Source organism: Nuphar pumila, chromosome 9 (genome assembly GCF_984573655.1).
Source record: "Nuphar pumila chromosome 9, dmNupPumi1.hap1.1, whole genome shotgun sequence".
In the NCBI taxonomy this organism is placed as follows: domain Eukaryota; kingdom Viridiplantae; phylum Streptophyta; class Magnoliopsida; order Nymphaeales; family Nymphaeaceae; genus Nuphar; species Nuphar pumila.
In genome coordinates this window covers 4,810,089-4,831,963 of record NC_143257.1, presented here as the reverse complement: position 1 = coordinate 4,831,963, position 21,875 = coordinate 4,810,089, and the positions used below count along the sequence as shown (strand labels likewise).

The 21,875-nt window shown below is 36.4% G+C and overlaps 2 protein-coding genes across 2 annotated transcripts; both read right to left on the bottom strand.

The window, feature by feature from the left end:
- Positions 1-8,042: 8,042 nt before the first annotated feature.
- On the bottom strand, positions 8,043-10,374 carry LOC149828274 (cation/H(+) antiporter 15-like). The gene is made up of 2 exons (XM_090018148.1): positions 9,898-10,374; positions 8,043-9,353 (listed from the first exon to the last, which is right to left on the bottom strand). The coding sequence occupies exons 1-2, from the start codon at positions 10,372-10,374 to the stop codon at positions 8,043-8,045; spliced, it is 1,788 nt and encodes a 595-aa protein (XP_089874274.1).
- A 5,660-nt stretch (positions 10,375-16,034) lies between these two features.
- Positions 16,035-17,225, bottom strand: LOC149828273 (cation/H(+) antiporter 17-like). The gene is made up of 2 exons (XM_090018147.1): positions 17,040-17,225; positions 16,035-16,484 (listed from the first exon to the last, which is right to left on the bottom strand). Exons 1-2 carry the CDS (start codon positions 17,223-17,225, stop codon positions 16,035-16,037), a joined length of 636 nt encoding a protein of 211 aa, XP_089874273.1.
- Between the last annotated feature and the right edge of the window lie 4,650 nt (positions 17,226-21,875).

The following is a 21,875-nucleotide window of genomic DNA, read 5'->3' as shown; positions in this document are numbered from 1 at the left end:
GCTAAGCATGCACGCTCCCTTTGTGACCCTGCGTACTTGCTAATGTGTGTGCTAATTCTCTTAACCTCGTTAGGCTGACCTAGTCGGGATCACCGGATGATACATTATGCTTGCAATAAGCATGTGACAACTGACATTAGAGCATGTTTAAGAGCTAGGGAAGAGAAAAAAGTGTGGCACCACCAAACTTAGAAGAAATTTGAAAGCAACTTGACGATATATTAGAAGTTGAGATCATTTGTCTATCAAAAGCTCCTTTCAGTGCCCCAATATTATTCCAAACCAAGCATGATAGGTCCAAGCGATTATGTGTAGACTATTAAGCACTCGACAAGTTGATTGTAAAAAATAAATGCCTTTTTTCTTCATTGCTAATTTGTTTGATTAGTTGGGTAAGACATGAGTTTTCTTAAAATTAAACTTATGCTTGGGGTGTTGGCGGGTCAGGATCACAAAAGGAGATGAACCAATGATAACTTGTGTCACACAATATGGTGCTTTTGAGTTTCTAATAATATTTTTTGGCTTAACAAACACCCCTGCAACCTTCTCAACTTTGGCGAACTAGATCTTCTATTCATGAAAAACAAAAAGACCATAAAAAAACAATAATTTTTTGTGACTACAGAAAGAATCATGGGTTCTAGCAAACTGATCACAATGGCAGGTACCTAGGAGTGTATCTAGACTGATTTGTGGTCATTTAGTTGGATAACATTGTCATCTACAATGATAGTTTGAAGAATTATGTGCAACATCTCTGGGTGGTGTTTCGAACCTTGAGAGACAATGATATGTATATGAAGAGGGAGAGGTATTTGTTCAGCCAAGAGAAGATTGGTCACGTAGAGTGGAATGATCTACTCAAGATGGATCACCAAAAGGTTAAGGCCATCCCAGAGTGGGAGGCAGCACCAACCAAGGTCCTTGAATTACACTCTTTCCTCATATTAGCCAATTACTATAATCAATTCTTTGTTGGGTACTCAGCCATTGCTACCCCACTAATGGACTTGTTGAAGAAGGATCAAAGATGAGAATGGTTGGAAGAGTTAGAGGTAGCAGAAGCCATGGCAAAAAAATTGGTACTGACTATTTGATCATACAAAGCCTTTTGAAGTGTGTACCAACACATCTAATTATGCCATTAGAGGACTGTTAATATAGGAGGGGGACCCAATTGCTTATGAGAGTCAAAAATTAAATGATGCTAAATGGCGATATACAATACATGAAAAATAGATGACAACCATTGTCAATTGTCTACGCACTTGGCGGCACTATTTGTTGGGGACCTTGTTTGTCGTCTACACCAACAATGTTTCCATAAGCTACTTTCAAACACCGAGAAAGCTTAGTACCAACTAGGGTGGTAAAAGTTTGTGACAAAGTTTGATATGATCCTTGAGTATAAACTTGACAAAACAAATGTGGTGGCAGACACCTTGAGTAGGAAGGCCGAGTTGGCCGCTGTGGTTGAGGAGAAGATCTCAATTGTACAACCTCAAAGTGATCTCCTTGATAGGATTCACAATGGTCCACGTGGAAACTTGATGATGCAACATCTACATCCTCTTGTGAGTGAAGGCATGACAAAACAGTTTTGGCAACAAGATGCACTACAACTAAAACTATTGTTCTATTGTTTCATCATCATATTCCAGCCATCTCCATCCTAGAACCATCTAGGAGGGGACACCCCTCTCCCCTTGGGAGGTTGCCAAGGAAAATAAAAAGTCTTGACTTTTGTTCCATATTTTGGCTTTTGGTAAGCTTCAAAATAACTTTGATTTTAAAGCTAGGATGGAATGACCCACCTATGGACTCCTACAATTTTATTAAATGTAGTTAAATCATATTTTTTTATTTTATTTGTTTAATTAATTAATTAATTTAGTAATTGGGATTTTAATTCTCTCAAAAGTAGAATTTAGAATTAAGTGAAATGACTCTAAATAAAACTTAAATTAGGTTTAAATATAGGTGCATGTTTTTTATTAAAATTTTGGATATATTAGTTATCTATTATATATATTTTCTTCTAACACATTTTGAATTCTTTAGAAATAAATTTTGAAAAGGAAACTTTACCCGGGTCGATTGAACCCCTTTGGTGTGTGAGTGTATTTCCTACATTCATTTTTTTTCTAAGTCTTTCGTAATATATAGTTTAACACTTAGCACATATTAGCTTTATCAATTTATTTATATCATTTAATCTCTTTTCTAAAAGTATCATTTTCTCAAAAATAAACCTCAAAGGCGATTTCTACTAGGGTCAGCAAGACCAAATATTGATTTGAGTATTTTATTTTATTTTTTTGTGAATTAGGTTTCAACTCGAGAAACTAAATTCAAATTTATTGAATTTACATTACATACATATCAACTTATCCTAAATTTGTCTGAAATCCTATACGACTTTATTTTAATAAAATTTATCAGTTATTTTATTAAATTCTATTTTTTTATTAATTTAATTCTGAATGTGAATTTCACTAAAATCAACTCAAATCAACTTTACTTTTTTATAGGATATTTCTTATAATTCATTTTAGGCTAATTTATATTTTTACACTTGTTTCTTGTAAAGTTCATCATTAATATTTTTTTATTCATTAAAAATATCCTAAAAATTCACAGGTATTACTTCTACATTCAATTTAAGATTCTAAATTCAATTTCAACAAAAATACAAATTATTATATATTTTAAACTTGAATTAACATTCAATTTAGATTCAAATCAAACTCAAATCTAATTATAATATGCGAGACATATTTATTAAATCCAAATCTGATCTTAATTCAATTTTTTAAATCGAAATCCAAATTTGATAAACTCCAGAAATTGAAATCAAAATTAAATAAGACTCCGAACGGGAGTGTACACTTAATTTGAATCCTAACTAATATTAAAACTCAAATTAAATTCCAGTTAAGTTCAGCTTAAACCCAGATTAATTATGATTAAAATCAAAACCCTGATTCAGACTAAATTCTTAATTTGAAATTTATTCTAAATCCTAATTAATGTTTGTATTGTAATTTAATTTTAATCTTAATTTTAAATAATATTTTAGCCTTAAATTCACTATTATTTCTCATAAAATATCAAAATTTTATAGGTTTTACATCCATCGATGGCCCAAACGAATTCTAACTGGCTATTAGAGCTAATCCTACTAAAATACAATTATAGAAGTTTTAAAATTAAAATCTAAATATTTAAAACCTATTTTCTGATAAAATATTATTGAACACTCAAAAATAAATTTCAAAAATTCAAAAATATCAAATTGTTAATCGAATATACGAGATGGATAGAGTTCGTGCATTCAGGTCCGATCTTGAACGCGATGACCCGATGTGCTGCCTCACCCATGAGGAGGGTGTCTTTGGCATTCAAAGAATAAATGAGATCAATCTGACATGCCTCTCCAAACTTTCCTGAAAGGTAGCTAGTCAAACACACTCCCCTTGGGTCAGATTAACACAAGGTAAATATATCCCGTCAGGATCCTTATGGGTGGCTCTTCCTCTCACAAAGGAGTCATGTGGCTGAAAGCGTGTCAAACAGGGTGCTGACGCGATCCTAGGTAATGTGAAATGGGAGGTTGGGGGAGACAAAATTGAATTTTGGTTTGACCCTTGGTGTCCCATGGCCCACTAAAAAAAATGAATTTTGGTTCGACCCTTGGTGTCCCAAGGCCCTCTAATTAAAACTCCTTCCCCTTAACACCTCCCTAGTCAAGTATCACAACCTGAGACATAAAAGTTAGAGATCAATTGGACGGAAGTGAAGCCCTTCAGTGCCGATATATAGAGTCAACTCTTCAAACACCTACGATGATACAACACACGAAGAACGACCAGGAATGGTCACCAGGCACCTCGGACAGACTCACATGGCTCCCGAAAGATGATTTCTCAATAAGGTCTGCATGGGATGCATTAAGAGAGTGCAGCCAGAGAAGCCATCATGTATGCATGGATAAAGAAAGCCCATTCCAGAGCTGCCATAACCTTGAGGTGGGCACTGGAAGGTAGACTACTCACGCATGATAGGCTTATCAAGTTTGGACACCAAATCCCTCGCCGTTGTGAGCTATGTGAAATGGACACAGAGAATCTCAACCATTTATTTCTCCTCTGCTCAATGTCGTCTGAGTTGTGGAACTAGATCACTAGTCTGTTAGGGAATCTGTCACAAGATGTTCAGTCATGGTTTACGATCAAATTCAAACACAAAGCTATAAATTGGAATTGGGAGAGAGCCTTTTAAATCAAGATATGTATAATATGGAAACTACAAAATAGCCAGATCTTTAGAGAAGTGAGGAAGTCACCCTAACAAATGCAGAAGGAAGAAATCATGGTTGTGAGGGAACACAGGCTTTATATTTTTCGCAACTCAAAAGAGATGATAGCTTTAAGCTGGAGACACCTATCATGTTGGTCCCCTCCAGATAAGGATTGGATCATTATTTGCATCTGCGGATTTTCCACATGATATGGAGACTTGGATTTACCATCAGAGACAGAACTGGTCAGTTCATTGCAACAAGGAGTTTTTCATAGGTAGTATTGCGTAGTATTGTTGGGCAGAAGTTCTTAAGTTAGTGGCCACTGGATCTAGAGTGATACTGGAAACAAGCAGGTCAGATCTACTAAATAGTATGAAAAAAACTTTGAAAGGTGTGAATCAAGTTATCCAAATCCCTCGTAAAGTTAAATTTTTGTTTGTATAACTGTGAAATAATAGTTGTATAAAAACCTCAACACAATTCAAATCCAATTGCCTTTCCTTCCTTTGCATTTTCTCTCTTTCTCATCCTGATTCTTTTTCCTTTGCCTTTCCTCTTCCTTCTTCTTCAATTGCCTTTCCTTCTCTTCCTCCTTCTTCTTTAATTGCCTTTCCTTTTCTTCCTCCTTCTTCTCATTCTTCCTTTGCCTTTCCCTCTCCTCCTCTTCTTCATTCTTCATTTGCCTTTTATTCTTTTGCTTTTCCTTCTCTTCGTCATCCTTCTTCTTTTTCTTCATCTTTAGTTCTTCCTCATCCTTATTCCTTTGTGTTTCATCTTCACTATCCGGTGAATCAGGCTCCGCAATATACAATTCCAACACTTTGTCCCTATCTTTATCATTATCAATCTTTATTATATTTTGGTACATTTCATAATGCTCATATATATCGGACTGGCGTCTCACTTCTCTAGTAGTCATCCCCTCAAACAGTGGGGGCTTTCTTATCTTACAAATTGTAGTCATTGCTAACCTGCACAACACATAAATTTAACCGCACCATTATATGTTACAACTGCTACCCCAAGTATATATTATTACAAATTATCACATTTGTTACATAATCACCAACATTATAAATCATCGCAATATTTGGCTTCATAAGTAAACATCGTCGTAAGATTTAGCAAACTTAAGTACAAATTGAGGTAACTTCATAAATACATAACGCTACTGTATCAAATGTATAAATCGTTGTTGCTTCAAACATACAAATCACTACTGATTTAAATGTATAATTTGTCCATGCTTCAAAGGTACAAATTGTTATAAAAATCACACACTTCATAAGTACATATCGTTGTAATGTTTGAGCTTCATAAGTAAACATCGTTGTACGATTTAGCAAACTTAAGTACAAATTGTGGTAACTTCATAAATCATAAATATACATCGCTACTGCTTTAAACGTATAAATCATTGTTGCATCGAGCATACAAATCGTTACTGTATTAAATGTATAAATCATTGTTGCATTCAAACGTACAAATCATTATAGAAATTTAACCTTCATAAGTACATATCATTGTAATGTTTAGCCTTCATAAGAACAAATCGTGCTAACTATTTTTTGATGCCCAGAAGGTGGATATGTACAAATTGATTTGTTTCAATATGAAAATAGGTATTATTTAGCATGAATAGTATAATCAATTGTAAGATTTAGCATTCAGATTTACAAATCGATTTTTTTACATAATGAAACCTTACACGAAACTCACTGAAATGACAGGAGTTTTAGTAATCCGACAGTGGAGGAGAACACCCAAAAGGTAGATGCAGTCGACGGTGGCAACAGTGCTCCCACTGCGCAGATGACGGCAAAGGATGCGTGGTCAAAAGGAGCTCCTGTTACAGCAGATGGTGCATCATTTAATACTTAAAGCGAAAACAGAATATTTGGACTTTAAAGAGTTAAGATCATCCTCTTTTTTCTGGATAGAAGACATTTGTGTCATTTTCTTGAACTGTCATTTCATAGTTAGAATGGCGAGAAAGGATACTTAAGTCTTTGCAATCATATCAGACTCCGATACTAAGTGATGCTGACACACATGAGAATACGAGCCCCACGTGCTTATATAAGTGGCACTCATTCGGACCCCCAAACACACACCTGCGTGTTCAAGGGGAACATATAACCTGCTTCGGCTCCTGAAAGATGATTTCTAAATAAGGTCTGCATGGGATGCATTAAGAGAGTGCAGCCAGAGAAGCCATCTGGTATGCATGGATAAAGAAAGCCCATCCCAGAGCTGCCATAACCTTCAGGTGGGCACTGGAAGGTAGACTACTCACTCAGGATAGGCTTATCAAGTTCAGACACTAGATCCCTAGCCGTTTTGAACTGTGTTAAATGGGGGCGCAGATCAGGTCATGCTGAACATGAGCGTTTTTGCTCATGCAGACATCGTGGCTGTCTGTTTGCATTTTGGATGAATGCCACGTGGTTTTGTTGACTTTTGAGCTTTTTAAAATGCAAATCGGATGGCCACCATGTCAGCATGAGCAAAAACGCTCATGTTCAGCATGACCTGATCCGCTTCTGATGCACATAGAGAATCCCAAGTACCATTTATTTCTCCTCTGCCCAATGTCATCTGAGCTATATATGGAACTAGATCACTAGTCTGTTTGGTGTGCATTGGAGACCGGTAGGAAATCTGTCACAAGACGTTCAGTCACGGTTTACGATCAAATTCAAACACAAAGCTATAAATTGGAACAGGGAAAGAGAGCCTTTCAAGTCGAGATATGGATAATCTGGAAACTACGAAATAGCCAGATCTTTAGAGAAATGAGGAAGTCACCCCCAACAAATGCAGAAGGAAGAAATCATGGTTGTGAGGGAACAGAGGCTTCATATTTTTCGCAACTCAGAAGAGATGATAGTTTTAAGCTGGAGATGCCTATCATGTTGGTCCCCTCCAGATAAGGATCGGATCCATATCAGCATCTGCAGATTTTCCACATGTGAAGACTTGGATTTACCATCAGAGACAGAACTGGTCGGTTCATTGCAGTAAGGAGTTTTTGAAACATAGGTAGTATTGCTGGGCAGAAGTTCTTAAGTTAGTGGCCCCTGGATCTAGAGTGATACTGGAAACAAGCAGGCCAGATCTACTAACTAGTATGAAAGAAACTTTGAAAGGTGTGAATCAAGGTAACCAAATCCCTCCTGAAGTTATATTTTTGTTTGTATAGCTGTGAAAGAATAGTTGTACAGAAACCTCAACACAATTCAAATCATATTGTGAATCACATAGCGAAACTTGCCAAGGGGGGAATCCAAAGATCTTGGAAGGATCACCCACCGGATTAATCTTGGAAGGATCACCCACCGGATTGGTTCCCTGACAGGGGAGATACATGAATTTTGTATTTTGATCATTTTTACAATTAATGATACCCGGTAGTGGTCCGCCTAACCCCAGCTTGCCTTTCAAAAAAACAAACAAACAAAAAGATTAAACCCTTATGTTGGAACACAGCTTTCTCATGAAAACCAGATCCTATATAGTGATGGAGGTAGTGAATGTACATTTGCGACATTTCTCAAATATTGACATGATAATGATGTTTTACTTGAGATGTCTTGACTTCAAACATCCGAACCAAATGAGTTGCCAAAAACCCTTAGTTTGTCTAATAAATTACATGCCTTTAACTGCATTAGAAGAAAGCTCACCACATTACATGTTTTACAAAAAGCACCCTGATTACAAAGACCAGCTGTTGTCAAAAACCAGCCTGTAGGTTCCACTGCCAGTCAGGGTCCTTATGTCCTGCGGTTTGCTTGGAAGTTGGTTTACTCTGTGATGAATGTTGCAGCATGATGCTATCAGACTGCCTTTTCTCTGTGTATGAGTTGGAGGAAGGATCATGCACATCCTTTCTCCACAAGTGATGTTGCACCACCAACACTGACACTGCTGCAAAATCAGGTGATGCCAAGAAATCACCTATTAAGCCCAACTCAGGATACTCATTCCAATCTTCCATTCCTGACATCATTGTAGAATCGCCTACTTGCTGGTTCCTCCCTACTATGAAGAGGTCATGAACCCGATTCATTGACTGTATGGTAGCAACTGTTTCTGCCCCGCTGCAAACCCATTTCTCCAAGTATGACACTGACTTCTTCCCAGCCATCTCCATTTGAAAGAGGCTAATGCAGTAGTCATCAACCACTTTCTCCCTAGCATTTTCAGTTGCGAAAGAGATAGTGTAATCATCTGCTAGATTGAGGTGGGTGGTAATGGTTGGTATCCTGTGCTTCACTTGAGCAATAGGTCGGAAGCGTACAACAGTGAGATTGACACCATCTTGCTTTGACATCCTTGTTGCATAAGCGAGTGCCTCCCTATCATCTGGGCCACCAAAAAACAAGACAACCACATGCTGGAATGCAGTGGTGCAGGTTCGCATCAGGCCTCTGTTGACAAGGATGCCAACCGAGCACGGAGCATTGTCAAGTATGTTGTTGTTGACACTTCGGAAGAGATTGTTGCTTGATTCTGCAGTTTCAGAGAGTTGTTTATGGAAGGGAATGATTATGAACACTGCCGAGTTCTCTGTGGCGAGGCTGCCGATATCTTCATGCATGGTGGAGTAAGGTGACATCCTTGTGAAGTGTTCAATGAAGATGTTGTTGTTCATCCATTGGTGGCTCCTGAAGGCAACGTGAATCGGGTCGTTCTCGATGTTGTTGGTGAGGGCGTTGGCGCAGAGAGTTGGGCCATAGACCAAGGTAGTCTCGCGGGTGGAGGTGCGGACGAGGCGAAGGGCAGAGAGTTTGATGGGGGATTTTGGGGTGGCATGAGAGGCCTCGAGCAGGCTGATGAGAGTAGGAACCATTGCATGGTCATGGAGGCAAGCAAGGATGCAGAAGGGGGCATCTGATCTCACATGCTGGACTGTCCGACAATTGATGTGGGATGGTGTTGGAGAAGGCGTGTAAACCAGCCTCATTGCAAGGCTGATTATGAAGTTATTCCCCACTATCCCTAACAGCATGATCAAAAGCACTTGTTCATTCATTTTATCAACCTGAGATTTCAAATGCACGTCATCAGTGTTATGCATTATATATTAGCTGTAAGGCCATGTTGGGAGGGGTGAGATTTTTTCTACAAAAATTTCAGTATTCACATCGTATGCAAATTCTGTTTATGCACTATTAGATATTTCCTATACAATCAGAGTTCATGTAATTGATTTGGCAAGGCAAGATAAAACATAAAAACCAGTTCTAACCTATGGCTAGTAAATCTAAGGCAGCATTATGAAGTGAGGAAAATGTTTTCTCATGCCAAAAGTTTTCATATGAAAGTTGAAGCTTCATAAGAAATCCTTTGTTTGCATGAAAAGGATAGGAATTTGGGTTGGGTTATTGTGGATTTTTTTTTCTTGTTTGTGGAACAAAGAAAAATGGGCAGAAAATTGTGGGAAAATATTCCAATATTTGGAGTCATCTTGAAATTATAAGACTTAAAGTTCCTCCTTCCACACCACATTAAGGTGTCAATAGTAAATTAAAAATGAAACACATCAGTTTGATGGATCAGTAGTAATCATAGGCAGTGGCACTAACCATATTAGCTGCTGCCCAGCTCAACATTAAGGCATCAATAACGCCCTTAGAGGTCAAGAGAGCACCAGTGGGGCAGCCCTCTCTGAGTGGATAGTTGTAGCTGTGAACTATCAATGCAACAACAATCACCTTCCCAGAGCAAGTGATTAAAAGGATGATCAGCAGGGTCCAACCAGATGACTCGTTGAACATGTTGCTCAGGTTGATGCCTTGCCCAATCATAGCAATGACAAGTGATACCAACAAGGCCACAATATCCTCCATCTTCTTGACGAATGCCGCTGCGAGCAGGCCGCTGGGCATGACCAAACCAAAGATGAAAGCACCTGTTGTTATGTGCAGACCTAGGATGTCTGTGACGACAGAGGCCAACGCTACCCCAACTAGGATCAAGCAATTATAGGACTCGCCTGCTTCATTTCTGATTCTCCAAAGCATAAGACGAGCAAGAGCAAACATTGAAACTACGAAGATCATGGCTGGTACATTAAGACAATACAATCAGAATGTACTGTTAGTTTGGCCTTTTAAAGACACACAGACCATATAGATGTGATGTATATGTTTATTTTTATAGGAATCAGTTATTGGAACATTTGATTCGGATGCATGAATAAGTTTTTATAAGGTTTCAAAATTCAACAGCCCACAATTTTCATAAATCTTTGAGGGTCCAAAAACCATTTTTTTCATCCAAAATACATGATCCAAGTATAGATTTCTAACAAATCAATTGTGCTGAACACATCTATGGGGTTAGAATTTTGAAAAAAATATAAAAAATCCACTATCATGTTTCATTTAGTAGGTTTTGTAATTTGTAGGTTTTTTTATTTCTCTCTCTCTCTCTCTCTCTCTCTCTCTCTCTCTCTCTCTATATATATATATATATATATATATATATATATATATATAATGGCCAACTTCTTAAAAAAATAAATCAATTAGTGGCCAATGTTACCTTCTATTAATTATTTAGAATGAGCACCGAAATGAAAATGGGATGGTTTCACCTTTATATCACAGACATTTTTATACAACAACTACAACTACGCCTTCATCCCAAAACAATTGGGGTCGGCGATATGATCACAGACATTTTTATATATGAAAATATTTGCTACTAATGAAGGTAAAAAACTAATGAGATAGAAATCAAAGGTGCAAGTTGTATCAACTCAATCTATGTTAACATAAATGTATTCTGGATTTGTTTGTTAAGGATCAAGCCTTTGACGGTGCTTGCCTTATGTAAAAATATGATCTTTTGATTTATGAATTTTTGCCACATTGTGGGCCGTTGATTTTTTGACCCCTTTAAAAACCTAAATACTTGTCATAATCACATTATTCAAAACAAGTTTCTTACTAAACAAACCATGTAGATCACATCCGTAAAACTTGATCTACAAAAAATAATAATTTTTTTAAGAAAAAAGTGATTTCTACTCACCAGTTTCATACCTTCATTAATTGCCAACATTTACCATATATATATATATATATATATACGAACACTACTTTTGAAAACAATATCGGGTTCAAAGTCTCATGCATATGCATTCATGGCTTCAACTAAGTAAAAAGTGAATAAGACCAGTAGAGTATCAGAGATCCCTTTCCATAGGGAGAGGGTTGTGTATGTTCGCCCCCGATGATTCACTGAATCCCACGTCTGTGTTCGGGGCTTTGAATGAGCACCACGTATACAAGCACATGGGGCTCGTATTCCCGTGTATGTTGACATAACTTTGCATCGGACTCTGGTGTTGTTGCAAAGACTTAAGTACCCTTTCTTGCTATTCTTCTCATAAAGTGATGGTTTGAGAAAATGACAAAAATGCCCTTCATTCAAAAAAGGAAAAACAAACAGTTCAAAAAAAGGACAAACATGTCCTCCATCCAGAAAGTCGAGGATGATGTTGACTCTTCAAAGTCTTCTTCTTTTTTTGTTCAAAAAAAGGACAAACATGTCTTCTTCTTCTTTCTCCGTAAAACATTGTAAAACCCTCTCTCTCTCTAGAGAAGAAATCAAGGGAAACAAAGAGTTCTTCCTGAAGAAGGCCATGAACAACAACCATCTCACTCTCTCTCTCTTCTCTCTCTACTTTTGTGCACATCCAACAGACGATCCTACATTGCTCCATCGTCATCTTCTTCTTCTTCCTTCTTCGTAAAACACTGTAAAACCCTCTCTCTCTCTCTCTCTAGAGAAGAAATCAAGGGAGGTAAAGGGTTCCTCCTGGAGAAGGCCATGAACACCAACCCTCTCACTCTCTCTCCCTTCTCTCTCTACTTATGTGCCTGATTTAGAGTTTTTACCCTTACAGGAGGGGGGTCCGGGGGTTCATCCCAGCGTGGGTAGCATCATTCAACTAAATGAGTTGTAGATCCTGATTCAAAGTTTTTACCCTTATAGGAGAGGGGTCTGGGGGCTCCTCCCAACGTGGGTAGCATCATTCAACTTGAAGAGTTGTCGAGTCTGATTCAAAGTTTTTACTCATTCATATTTTAAGGCATTGGATCTCATGTTTGAACATTCACGTATGTGCAGTTTGCTTTCATCATGTTCAGTTGCTTTCTAGATTATACTTTGAATTCTTGTGCATTTTAGATCTATCGATTTGTATGTAACCAGAGCTCATTTTAACTTTAAATTTTTACTGCAACTTCATGCATATGTCTTCATGCTCTCCACCAAAAATCAGATGATTCTGAGTTTGTTTGACCCACTTTAAAAATTGAGATTCAAAACCTGTTATTTTGCACCGTCAGGATTTTAGCAGAATCAGGACCAACTTGCGGAAGTGATTTCTCCCTAACCAGAGATGATTTTTCCGATCCGTAAAAAGGGTTGTTTTCTAAATTGAATCTAGTTTGTTCATACCAAATTTCAGCGATTTCTATGGTGTTTTCATACCAGTTTCGGGTCAAAAACCATAACCCTATCACCCTGTGTCATTTTAACGGCTCAGATTTTAATCCATTTTGTTTGAATTTTATTTTTCTAATGGAAGATCATTTTTCAATTCTGTAAAACGGGTTCTCTTCGTTTATGTGTCTAGTTCATCCCTGTAAATTTTCAGAATTTTTCATGGTCAATTACTATTTTATTTTGATTAAATACCAGAACCTTGTATCCAGATTTTATAAATGTTCTGATTTTGGCCCTCATATCATGACTGTTGTAGCACTTCTTCAACAAATCGTTATTTGATTGGAAATATTCTTCAGCAAATTATTGTTATAATTTTTTTGAGTCTCTAATGAGTCTCTACTATGATTTGTAGTATTTTTGGGTCTCCAACGAGCCTCATAATGATTTATAGTGTTGTTCGATCTTTTAACTATGATTTATAGTGCTTTGGGGTCTCCAACGAGCCCCGCAACAATTTGTAGTGTTTTTCGGTCTTTTAACTATGATTTATAGTGTTTTGGGTCTCTAACGAGACCCACAGCGATTTATAGTGTTGTTGGACCTCGCTATAGCGATTTGTAGTGTTTCCCGCTAAACACTACAGCGATTTGTGATACAAATCGCTATCCGAATCAGGACCAACTTGTCAGGGTCATATCTCCCTAACCAGAGATCGGATTTCAAATCCGTAAAAAATGGTGTCTTTGTTATGAAGTCTAGTTTATTCCTGTAATTTTTCAGCGATTTCTATAGTCATTTGATACCTCATTTGGATCTAAAACCAGACCCCTATCAGTCTGCCTTATTTGAGTGACATAGGTTTTTATTTCATTTTGTAAGAGTCATATCTCCCCAACGGAAGATCGTTTTTCAAATCCGTAAAAAGGGTTTTCTTCCTCTATGTGTCTAGTTTATATCTGGAAAGTTTTATAACTTTTTATACTCATTTGATATTTCGAACTTGTTAAAAACTGAGACATGTTATAAAATGTTATAAAACTTAAAAAGTTTGAAACTTCCTCTATGTGTCTCGATTTTTAACAGGTTTGAAATATCAAATGAGCATAAAAAGTTATAAAACTTTCCAGATATAAGCTAGACACATAAAGGAAGAAAACCCTTTTTACGGATTTGGAAAATGATCTTCCGTTGGGGAGATATGACTCTTACAAAATGAAATAAAAACCTATGTCACTCAAATAAGGCAGACTGATAGGGGTCTGGTCTTTTATCCAAATGAGGTATCAAATGACCATAGAAATCTATTAAAAATTACAGGAATAAACTAGACTTCATAACGAAGACACCATTTTTTATGGATTTGAAATCCGATCTCTGGTTAGGGAGATATGACCCTGACAAGTTGGTCCTGATTCGGATAGCGATTTGTATCACAAATCGTTGTAGTGTTTAGCGAGAAACACTACAAATCGCTATAGCGAGGTCCAACAACACTATAAATCGCTGTGGGTCTCGTTAGAGACCCGAAAACACTATAAATCATAGTTAAAAGACCGAAAAACACTACAAATCGTTGTGGGGCTCGTTGGAGACCCCAAAGCACTATAAATCATAGTTAAAAGATCGAACAACACTATAAATCATTGTGAGGCTCGTTGGAGACCCAAAAATACTACAAATCATAGTAGAGACTCATTAGAGACTCAAAAAAATCATAACAATAATTTGCTGAAGAATATTGCCAATCAAATAACGATTTGTTGAAGAAGTACTACAACAGTCATGATATGGGGGCCAAAATCAGAATATTTATAAAATCTGGATACAAGGTTCTGGTATTTAATCAAAATAAAATAGTAATTGACCATGAAAAATTCTGAAAATTTACAGGGATGAACTAGACACATAAACAAAGAGAACCCGTTTTACAGAATTGAAAAATGATCTTCTATTAGGAAAATAAAATTCAAACAAAATGGATTAAAATCTGAGCCGTTAAAATAACACAGGGTGACAGGGTTATGGTTTTTGACCCGAAACTGGTACGAAAACACCATAGAAATCGCTGAAATTTGGTATGAACAAACTAGATTCAATTTAAAAAACAACCCTTTTTATGGATTGGAAAAATCATCTCTGGTTAGGGAGAAATCACTTCCGCAAGTTGGTCCTGATTCTGCTAAAATCCTGACGGTGCAAAATAACAGGTTTTGAATCTCGATTTTTAAAGTGAGTCAAACAAACTCAGAATCATCTGATTTTTGGTGGAGAGCATGAAGACATATGCATGAAGTTGCAGTAAAAAATTCAAGTTAAAATGAGCTCTGGTTACATACAAATCGATAGATCTAAAATGCATAAGAATTCAAAGTATAATCTAGAAAGCAACTGAATATGATGAAAGCAAACTGCACATGCGTGGATGTTCAAAAATGAGATATAATGCCTTAAAATATGAATGGATAAAAACTTTGAATCAGACTCCACAACTCTTCAAGTTGAATGATGCTACCCACGCTGGGAGGAGCCCTCAAACCCCCCTCCTGTAAGGGCAAAAACTCTAAATCAGGTTCCACAACTCATCAAGTTGAACGATGCTACAGTTAGTGTGCAGGTCAGTCGGTGTTTGATGAAGAAATGTTGGATCGTTTGTTGGATGTGCACAGAAGTAGAGAGAGAAGGGAGAGAGAGTGAGATGAGGTTTTACCCCTCTTTTGTAAGGGTAAAAACTCTGAATCAGGATCTACAACTCATTTAGTTGAATGATGATACCCACGCTGGGAGGAGCCCCCAAACTCTCCTCATGTAAGGGTAAAAACTCTGAATCAAGCTTCACAAGAGTCAATGTATAGGTCAGTCGGTGCTTGATGGAGCAATGTATGATCTTCTAATGGATGTGCACAGAAGCAGAAATAAAAGGGAGAGAGAGAGTGAGAGGGTTGATGTTCATGGCCTCCTCCAGGGAAGATTTCTTTCTCGGATAATCCTGCAGTGCAGAGACTGGGTCTTAAATAATCATCTTCGGGGCACTTAAGTCTTTACAACCACTCCTTTTCAAGAACCGTCATTTTTTTTTGCACCAATGGAGGAGAGGGTACTTAAGTCTTTGCAATCTTATCAAACTCCAACGCTAATTAATGCTGACAAACATGGGGATACGAGACGCACATGCTTACATACGTGGTGCTCTTTGGGACCCCCGATCATGAGATGTAGCTAACTGCCCTGTTCGGGGGGGGGGAACATATAACCTGCTTCGTTACACAGGGGAACCAACGGATGCCCTGGCACTGGTTTCAATGAAAGAATGATATTGAACACCACCACCAAACCCTGTCTCGAGGAGCTTGTGCTGCACCATGGTGCTTGCCAAGACAGTAACCGCAGGAATCCTAACATATGTGCCTATGAAGATGGGGTCGGTTTCACATTTCATAGTCGCGGGCACAACCTTGTTCACTGCGAAAATGCTGCCATATGCTAGTATAAAAGAGGAGGCAAGGCTAGCCACTGCCAGTACCATGGACTTCTTATCGATCCGTTTTATGATTGAGCCAAGGTTTAGTTGTATCCCCATCAAGAAGAACCAATATATGACACCAACATTTCCCACTGTCGACAATACCACATCACTTTTTGGGGGGAAGAGATCATGCATCAGGTTTGGTGCAACACGACCAAGAACTGTTGGACCAAGGAGGAAGCCAGCCTGCCAACAATCATTAATTAAATGACCTATTATTGCAACTACTAAACAGCAACACACCAACTTTTAGAAGTTGATTAATCTTAATTAGAAACTATATATTTGTAGAAATTAAAACTGGGTACCAAACCTATCCACTAAGAAACATTTTATGGGATTTTCGGTGTTTTTTTTAATTCTGACCTTAGATATGTGTTCAGCATGATTGATTTATTAGAAATTGACACTTGGATCATGTATTTAGTATTTGGGGCCTAAAAAGTTTATCAAAATTGTAGGTGTTGATTTTTTAAATATTATAAAAACCTATCCGTGCACGGGAATCAAATGCTTCAAGAACTGATTCCTCTAAAAACATATCTGGAAGGTCAAAATTTTGAAAAAAACAAAGAAATCCGATAAAATGTTTCTTAGTGGATAGATTTGGTAGGTTTTCATTCCCATATATATATATATATATATATATATATATATATATATATATATATATATATATATATATATATATAGAGAGAGAGAGAGAGAGAGAGAGAGAGAGAGAGAGAGAGCATTTCATACCATGATGTCTAAGGAAACTCGGGCGAGCTTGAAGGGTTTGAGAAGGAAGTGCATGGCACGACTGGCCAGGGTCATAACCAACAGCTGCAAGCACAAGAGAGGGAAGGAGGAGTTGAGGGGGTTATCCCCTAACAACAACCCGTCGCTGATGACGTTTCTGTTGAGATTGCACGTGTTCTCTGTCATGGATTCCATCTCTCTCTCTCTCTCTCTCTCTCTCTCTCTCTCTCTCTCGAGCAACAAGCCAAGGTAGGGTTAGAATGTGTTGAATGAAAGTGAGACAGAAGACGAATGTATAAGAAGGCTAGTGGGGTTGCCAAGAAAGGGAGAGTGCCAGGGTAGATTTAGTTTTAGTGTGCAACTGTAAATTTTTTATCTGGGAGCTCTAGAGCTGGAATGCTTGATCAATGAGGGCTGGGAGGCTTCTGTTTTTTGTGGTTATGGTTAGAATTGCTTGATGCCAGGTTTATTTGTTGAGCATTAAAGGTGCCACAGTTGACAACCCTGCAACATTTTACGGGCAGAACCATACCAATATAGCTCAAAACTTGGTTGGACTAGGCTGTTGTCCTATATTTTCATCCCCAGACACCCACTAATAATAGCTAGTGAGTAGGACTGCAAACCGAAGATACTGGCTGGGTCCTAAATTATCCAAATACTAATTGATCTGAACATTTTACTGTTGATCTGATTCTGAAGTCCGATATAAATGAGATCCAACCATGTCTAGTTGAATCCAGATCTGAAATGTGTGCCATGACATTGGATCCTGTAGAAAAAGATTGAAAATGAAGGCTTTCACCTGTAAAATGAGCAAACAGATCAGATCAGATCCAGTTCCAAACATACCCGGTTGGCAGTGTGCCTCGGCGTGTGGAGAGAGTCCATGCACTCAACTAGGGTCTTCTCAATACTTTCCGAGTGGTTGCCTTGCACTGCGTTCTCATGCCTTCACTGTTTCAAATATGGTATTGTCATAACACGCAAAGGCACACTGCCAAATTTAGCTAATACTGCAGAAAAAATGAGTCTCCTATAAGTATATTTGTCATTTAAGATGTATGCTAGAGCTACAATAAATGTGAAAAATATATCAAGCATACTTTTTGAACCCATAATTATTTGCATTGATTAGTTGTATATGAAGTAGGGATATAAATTGTTTAGATTGAAGTTGGAAGTAGGCAATACCACATTTGACTAATCTGACGTTGGCTAAATGGATTCGATTTCAGATTCGGGTATGGACAATGAAAATCTCACACCAAATCCAATTTTTTACATGTAAATGGATTCTGATATCCATCAAATCTAGATATTCCTCATATTCAGTCACAAAAAATCAAAACCATATCCACATCCTATTATAATCAGATATGGTTTAGGCTTAGCAAATTCAACTAAATACAGTCAAATTCAGTCGGATTTCAAATAAAATCCGATCCATTGACATCCCTAATATGAAGTCATATGTTTTATTCAAGAAGACTCTCATGGTATACATTCTTTACAAATAATAGAATCCTTAGTATGATACCTTTATAACTAGAAAAAACAATTTCACATGACTGTTATGAAACTGATAATCTTACATAGCATTGAATGCTAAATGATTAAAAAACAACAAAAGGAGAGAGAGAATATGTGGTAGATATTCATAGGCTAGCATGTATTTTTGGAGTAACAAAGAATGACAAGTTTTAAAAAGGAAAGCTAAAAAGATGTTTAACAATATTATCAATAAAATAAAAAATATATTTTCTAATATGGTTTGAACATAATGCACAAACACCTATCACCACACCAATTAAAAAGTTTATATAAATTAAGTAGAAAAAAATGTGAAAAAATTAATATTGCATAGCAATGCATGTTATAACTCTTGATAGAAATGAATGAATAAACATGATTCATAAAACTAACGACATATAATTGGCAAAGTCTTCATGAAGATGATGATCCCCTAGGCAAAAGTAGTGCAACTTTATAATTCCAATTTTTTCTTTGGATTTAATATAAGAACATGAAACAGTAACAATGGACAAGTAATCCTACCATCAGATGCTACTAAATCTTAACCTAACCAATTTCCTAAAGTTAGTTAATATGTAACCCAGACTACATCAACTTCTTAATTAGATCCATAAAAACCTAGGTTTGATATTTTATGTATTTGTGAATTTTATATTGAAACTAAAAGTAAGCACTTGGTGATGGTTTAATCACTATTAACGATATAAAAAATTTCATCCTATACCTTTTAAATTATTAATGAAGGAACCAAGGAAAGAACTCAAAAATCATAGTTGCCAGCTAATATTGCATTTGTTCTGTAACTTCAACTGTACTGGTATAACACTCCAAAAGGTTTATTTTTCAAATAAAAAAACTTAGACTTGAAATCAATTTCAACATTAACCAATCATATAACCCATAAGTTAAGTTCCATCATATCAAGATAATCTATGCTCTTTCAAAAATATCAAGATGCACTATGTGCAAAATCTGGATATCTTAGACTTAACAAAGACAATAAGAGATATTTTATGGACAAAAAAATAATATATTTACAAAGTGCTAAGAAAATAGTTTTAATATTTATTTTTCATTCTCAAAATTATAGGTTAGTATATCATTGTTTTCTTGTAATTGTTAAAAAGAAAAGAGAATGATTAAATAAAAATCACATCTCCAACATTACATGATGATGGTTATGTAAAATATAAGTGTTAGTTCTAACATCAACAAAATTGGTTAAGTATTTATACGAAAAACTTTCTATGCATCACATTTTGTAGCAAGCAACCAACAGAGTTGGTTTTTCTCAAATCAACACCATGTATTTTTTGAGTTTGTTGTTACTTTCATCACGTGTAACTCATCCTATACTTTTAAATTATCAATGTAAGGAATAAACAAGGAACCCAAAAATCATGACTAGAAATTTAACATTTCATTCGTGATATAACTTCAAATGTATTAGTATAAAGCTAAAAAAGTTTACTTATCAATTTGAAAAACATATAAAACCGTTTTCTTTTAATAGATTGACCCATGATAGAATTCAAAGATCAAGTTCCATCATATCATTATGTAGTTTGTACAAAATCATGGCATCATAGACCTAACAAAGACAATAATAGAGACATGAGGAAAAAACTTTTGTAATTGTATAAAGTGGTAGGAATTACAGGGTCTAGGTTAATATATCATTATTTGGTAATTATCAGAAGAAAGTGAATAAAATAAAAAATAAAAAATCCCATCCCCAACATTTCATATTGTTAGTTATAAAAATTCAAGGTTGGTTTTAATAACAGTAAAAGTGGTTAAATATTTCATAGTAAAAAGTTCCAACATGGTACCAACTGAAGTATAATTTTCTCAAATCAACATTGATTCTATAGCGGCAAACTTCCAGCATGAATATTAATAAGATGGTTTATACTTATCATCTAAATTTTAGATAATCAAGGAGACCTACTCCTTAAGTGGATCTTATTATGGATTTAGTGTCAAACCAACAAAACTTATATTGTGTAGATTGAATGGTGTACTACAAAACAAAAGAAATATATATTTATCCCATCACTTTAGTATAAATCCAATCCATGTTAATTTTATTGTGGGTTTGATACAATATGTTCAAAAACATAGGTGCGAGATATAGCAATCCAAACATATAGCAATTAAAATTCACATTTTTATTTCATAGGACTATTTTTTGCAATTGATTAAAACTCTAATTCTTGTTCCCATTTTTTGGTTTACATAAATTGCTTCTCCTACTTAAATTACTAGTATTTTTTATTATAGTTATAGATTATTGGTTAGTTTAGTAAAGTACTAATATGAAATGTACAACATTAAGAAAAAGATTCTCTTGTGCAACAAACATTTGTCAAGCAATCATATCTCAAAGAAATGATAATTACTGAGATAAAATTGATGCAACGCATCCCGAGAACATCAAAGAGGTTGCATTAAAGGAAAGATATACCATCGAACCCGAACATGAAAGGTACATGCATGCTAGGCGTAACAAGTTTGAAACTCCATTTTGATTAAAATAAATTTATTTTGACACATTTTGTATTTTATTTTTATGTTTTTTTATTTAGGATAGTGCCATTGGCTGGTACGATCTATTTTGGCCATCAACAGGTGTTGCAGGATTTGCCAGGGTAGTTTTATTTTATTTTTATTTTTTTCTTTATGTATTTTTTCAGTTCTTTTTTGGCCTAAATGAGAAGAACCCACCATACTTGACCCAACCCAGGGTGGGTCTGGACCCACGGGTTGGATCCAGCTGAGGGGGCATACCTAAGCGCCTCCCACTCGCTAGACCCAAGGACCCACTATTGGCCCATTGGGCAGTAGTGTGGAGAGAGAGAGAGAGAGAGAGAGAGAGAGAGAGAGAGAGAGAGAGATCAACATTACCACTCATGAAGATCAACAAAATGTTGAACTCATGAACCGAACAAGATAGAAAACAAAAATAAAATATAGAAAAACAAGAAGCTAAAGAAAAAGAAAATACAGGCAGACAACAAAACCAAGCTCAACTAGGATCCGCTGGATTAGAAGGAACCACCGATGAGTGAACGTTGATCAATGGGATCGAGAGGTCTCTAAGATGCATACGTAGAATCGCATATACATCAACCAGGATTTTATGGACAAGATTATTAAGGACGATCGAAATTTGATGGAAAATAGCATCATTGCGTGTCATCCAAACAAACCACCAAGTAGTAAACAACCATGTCTTCCAGATCAATCTCCATCGCTTGCATCGTATAATTCCAACAGGGCCCAGGAGCAGATCAAGCA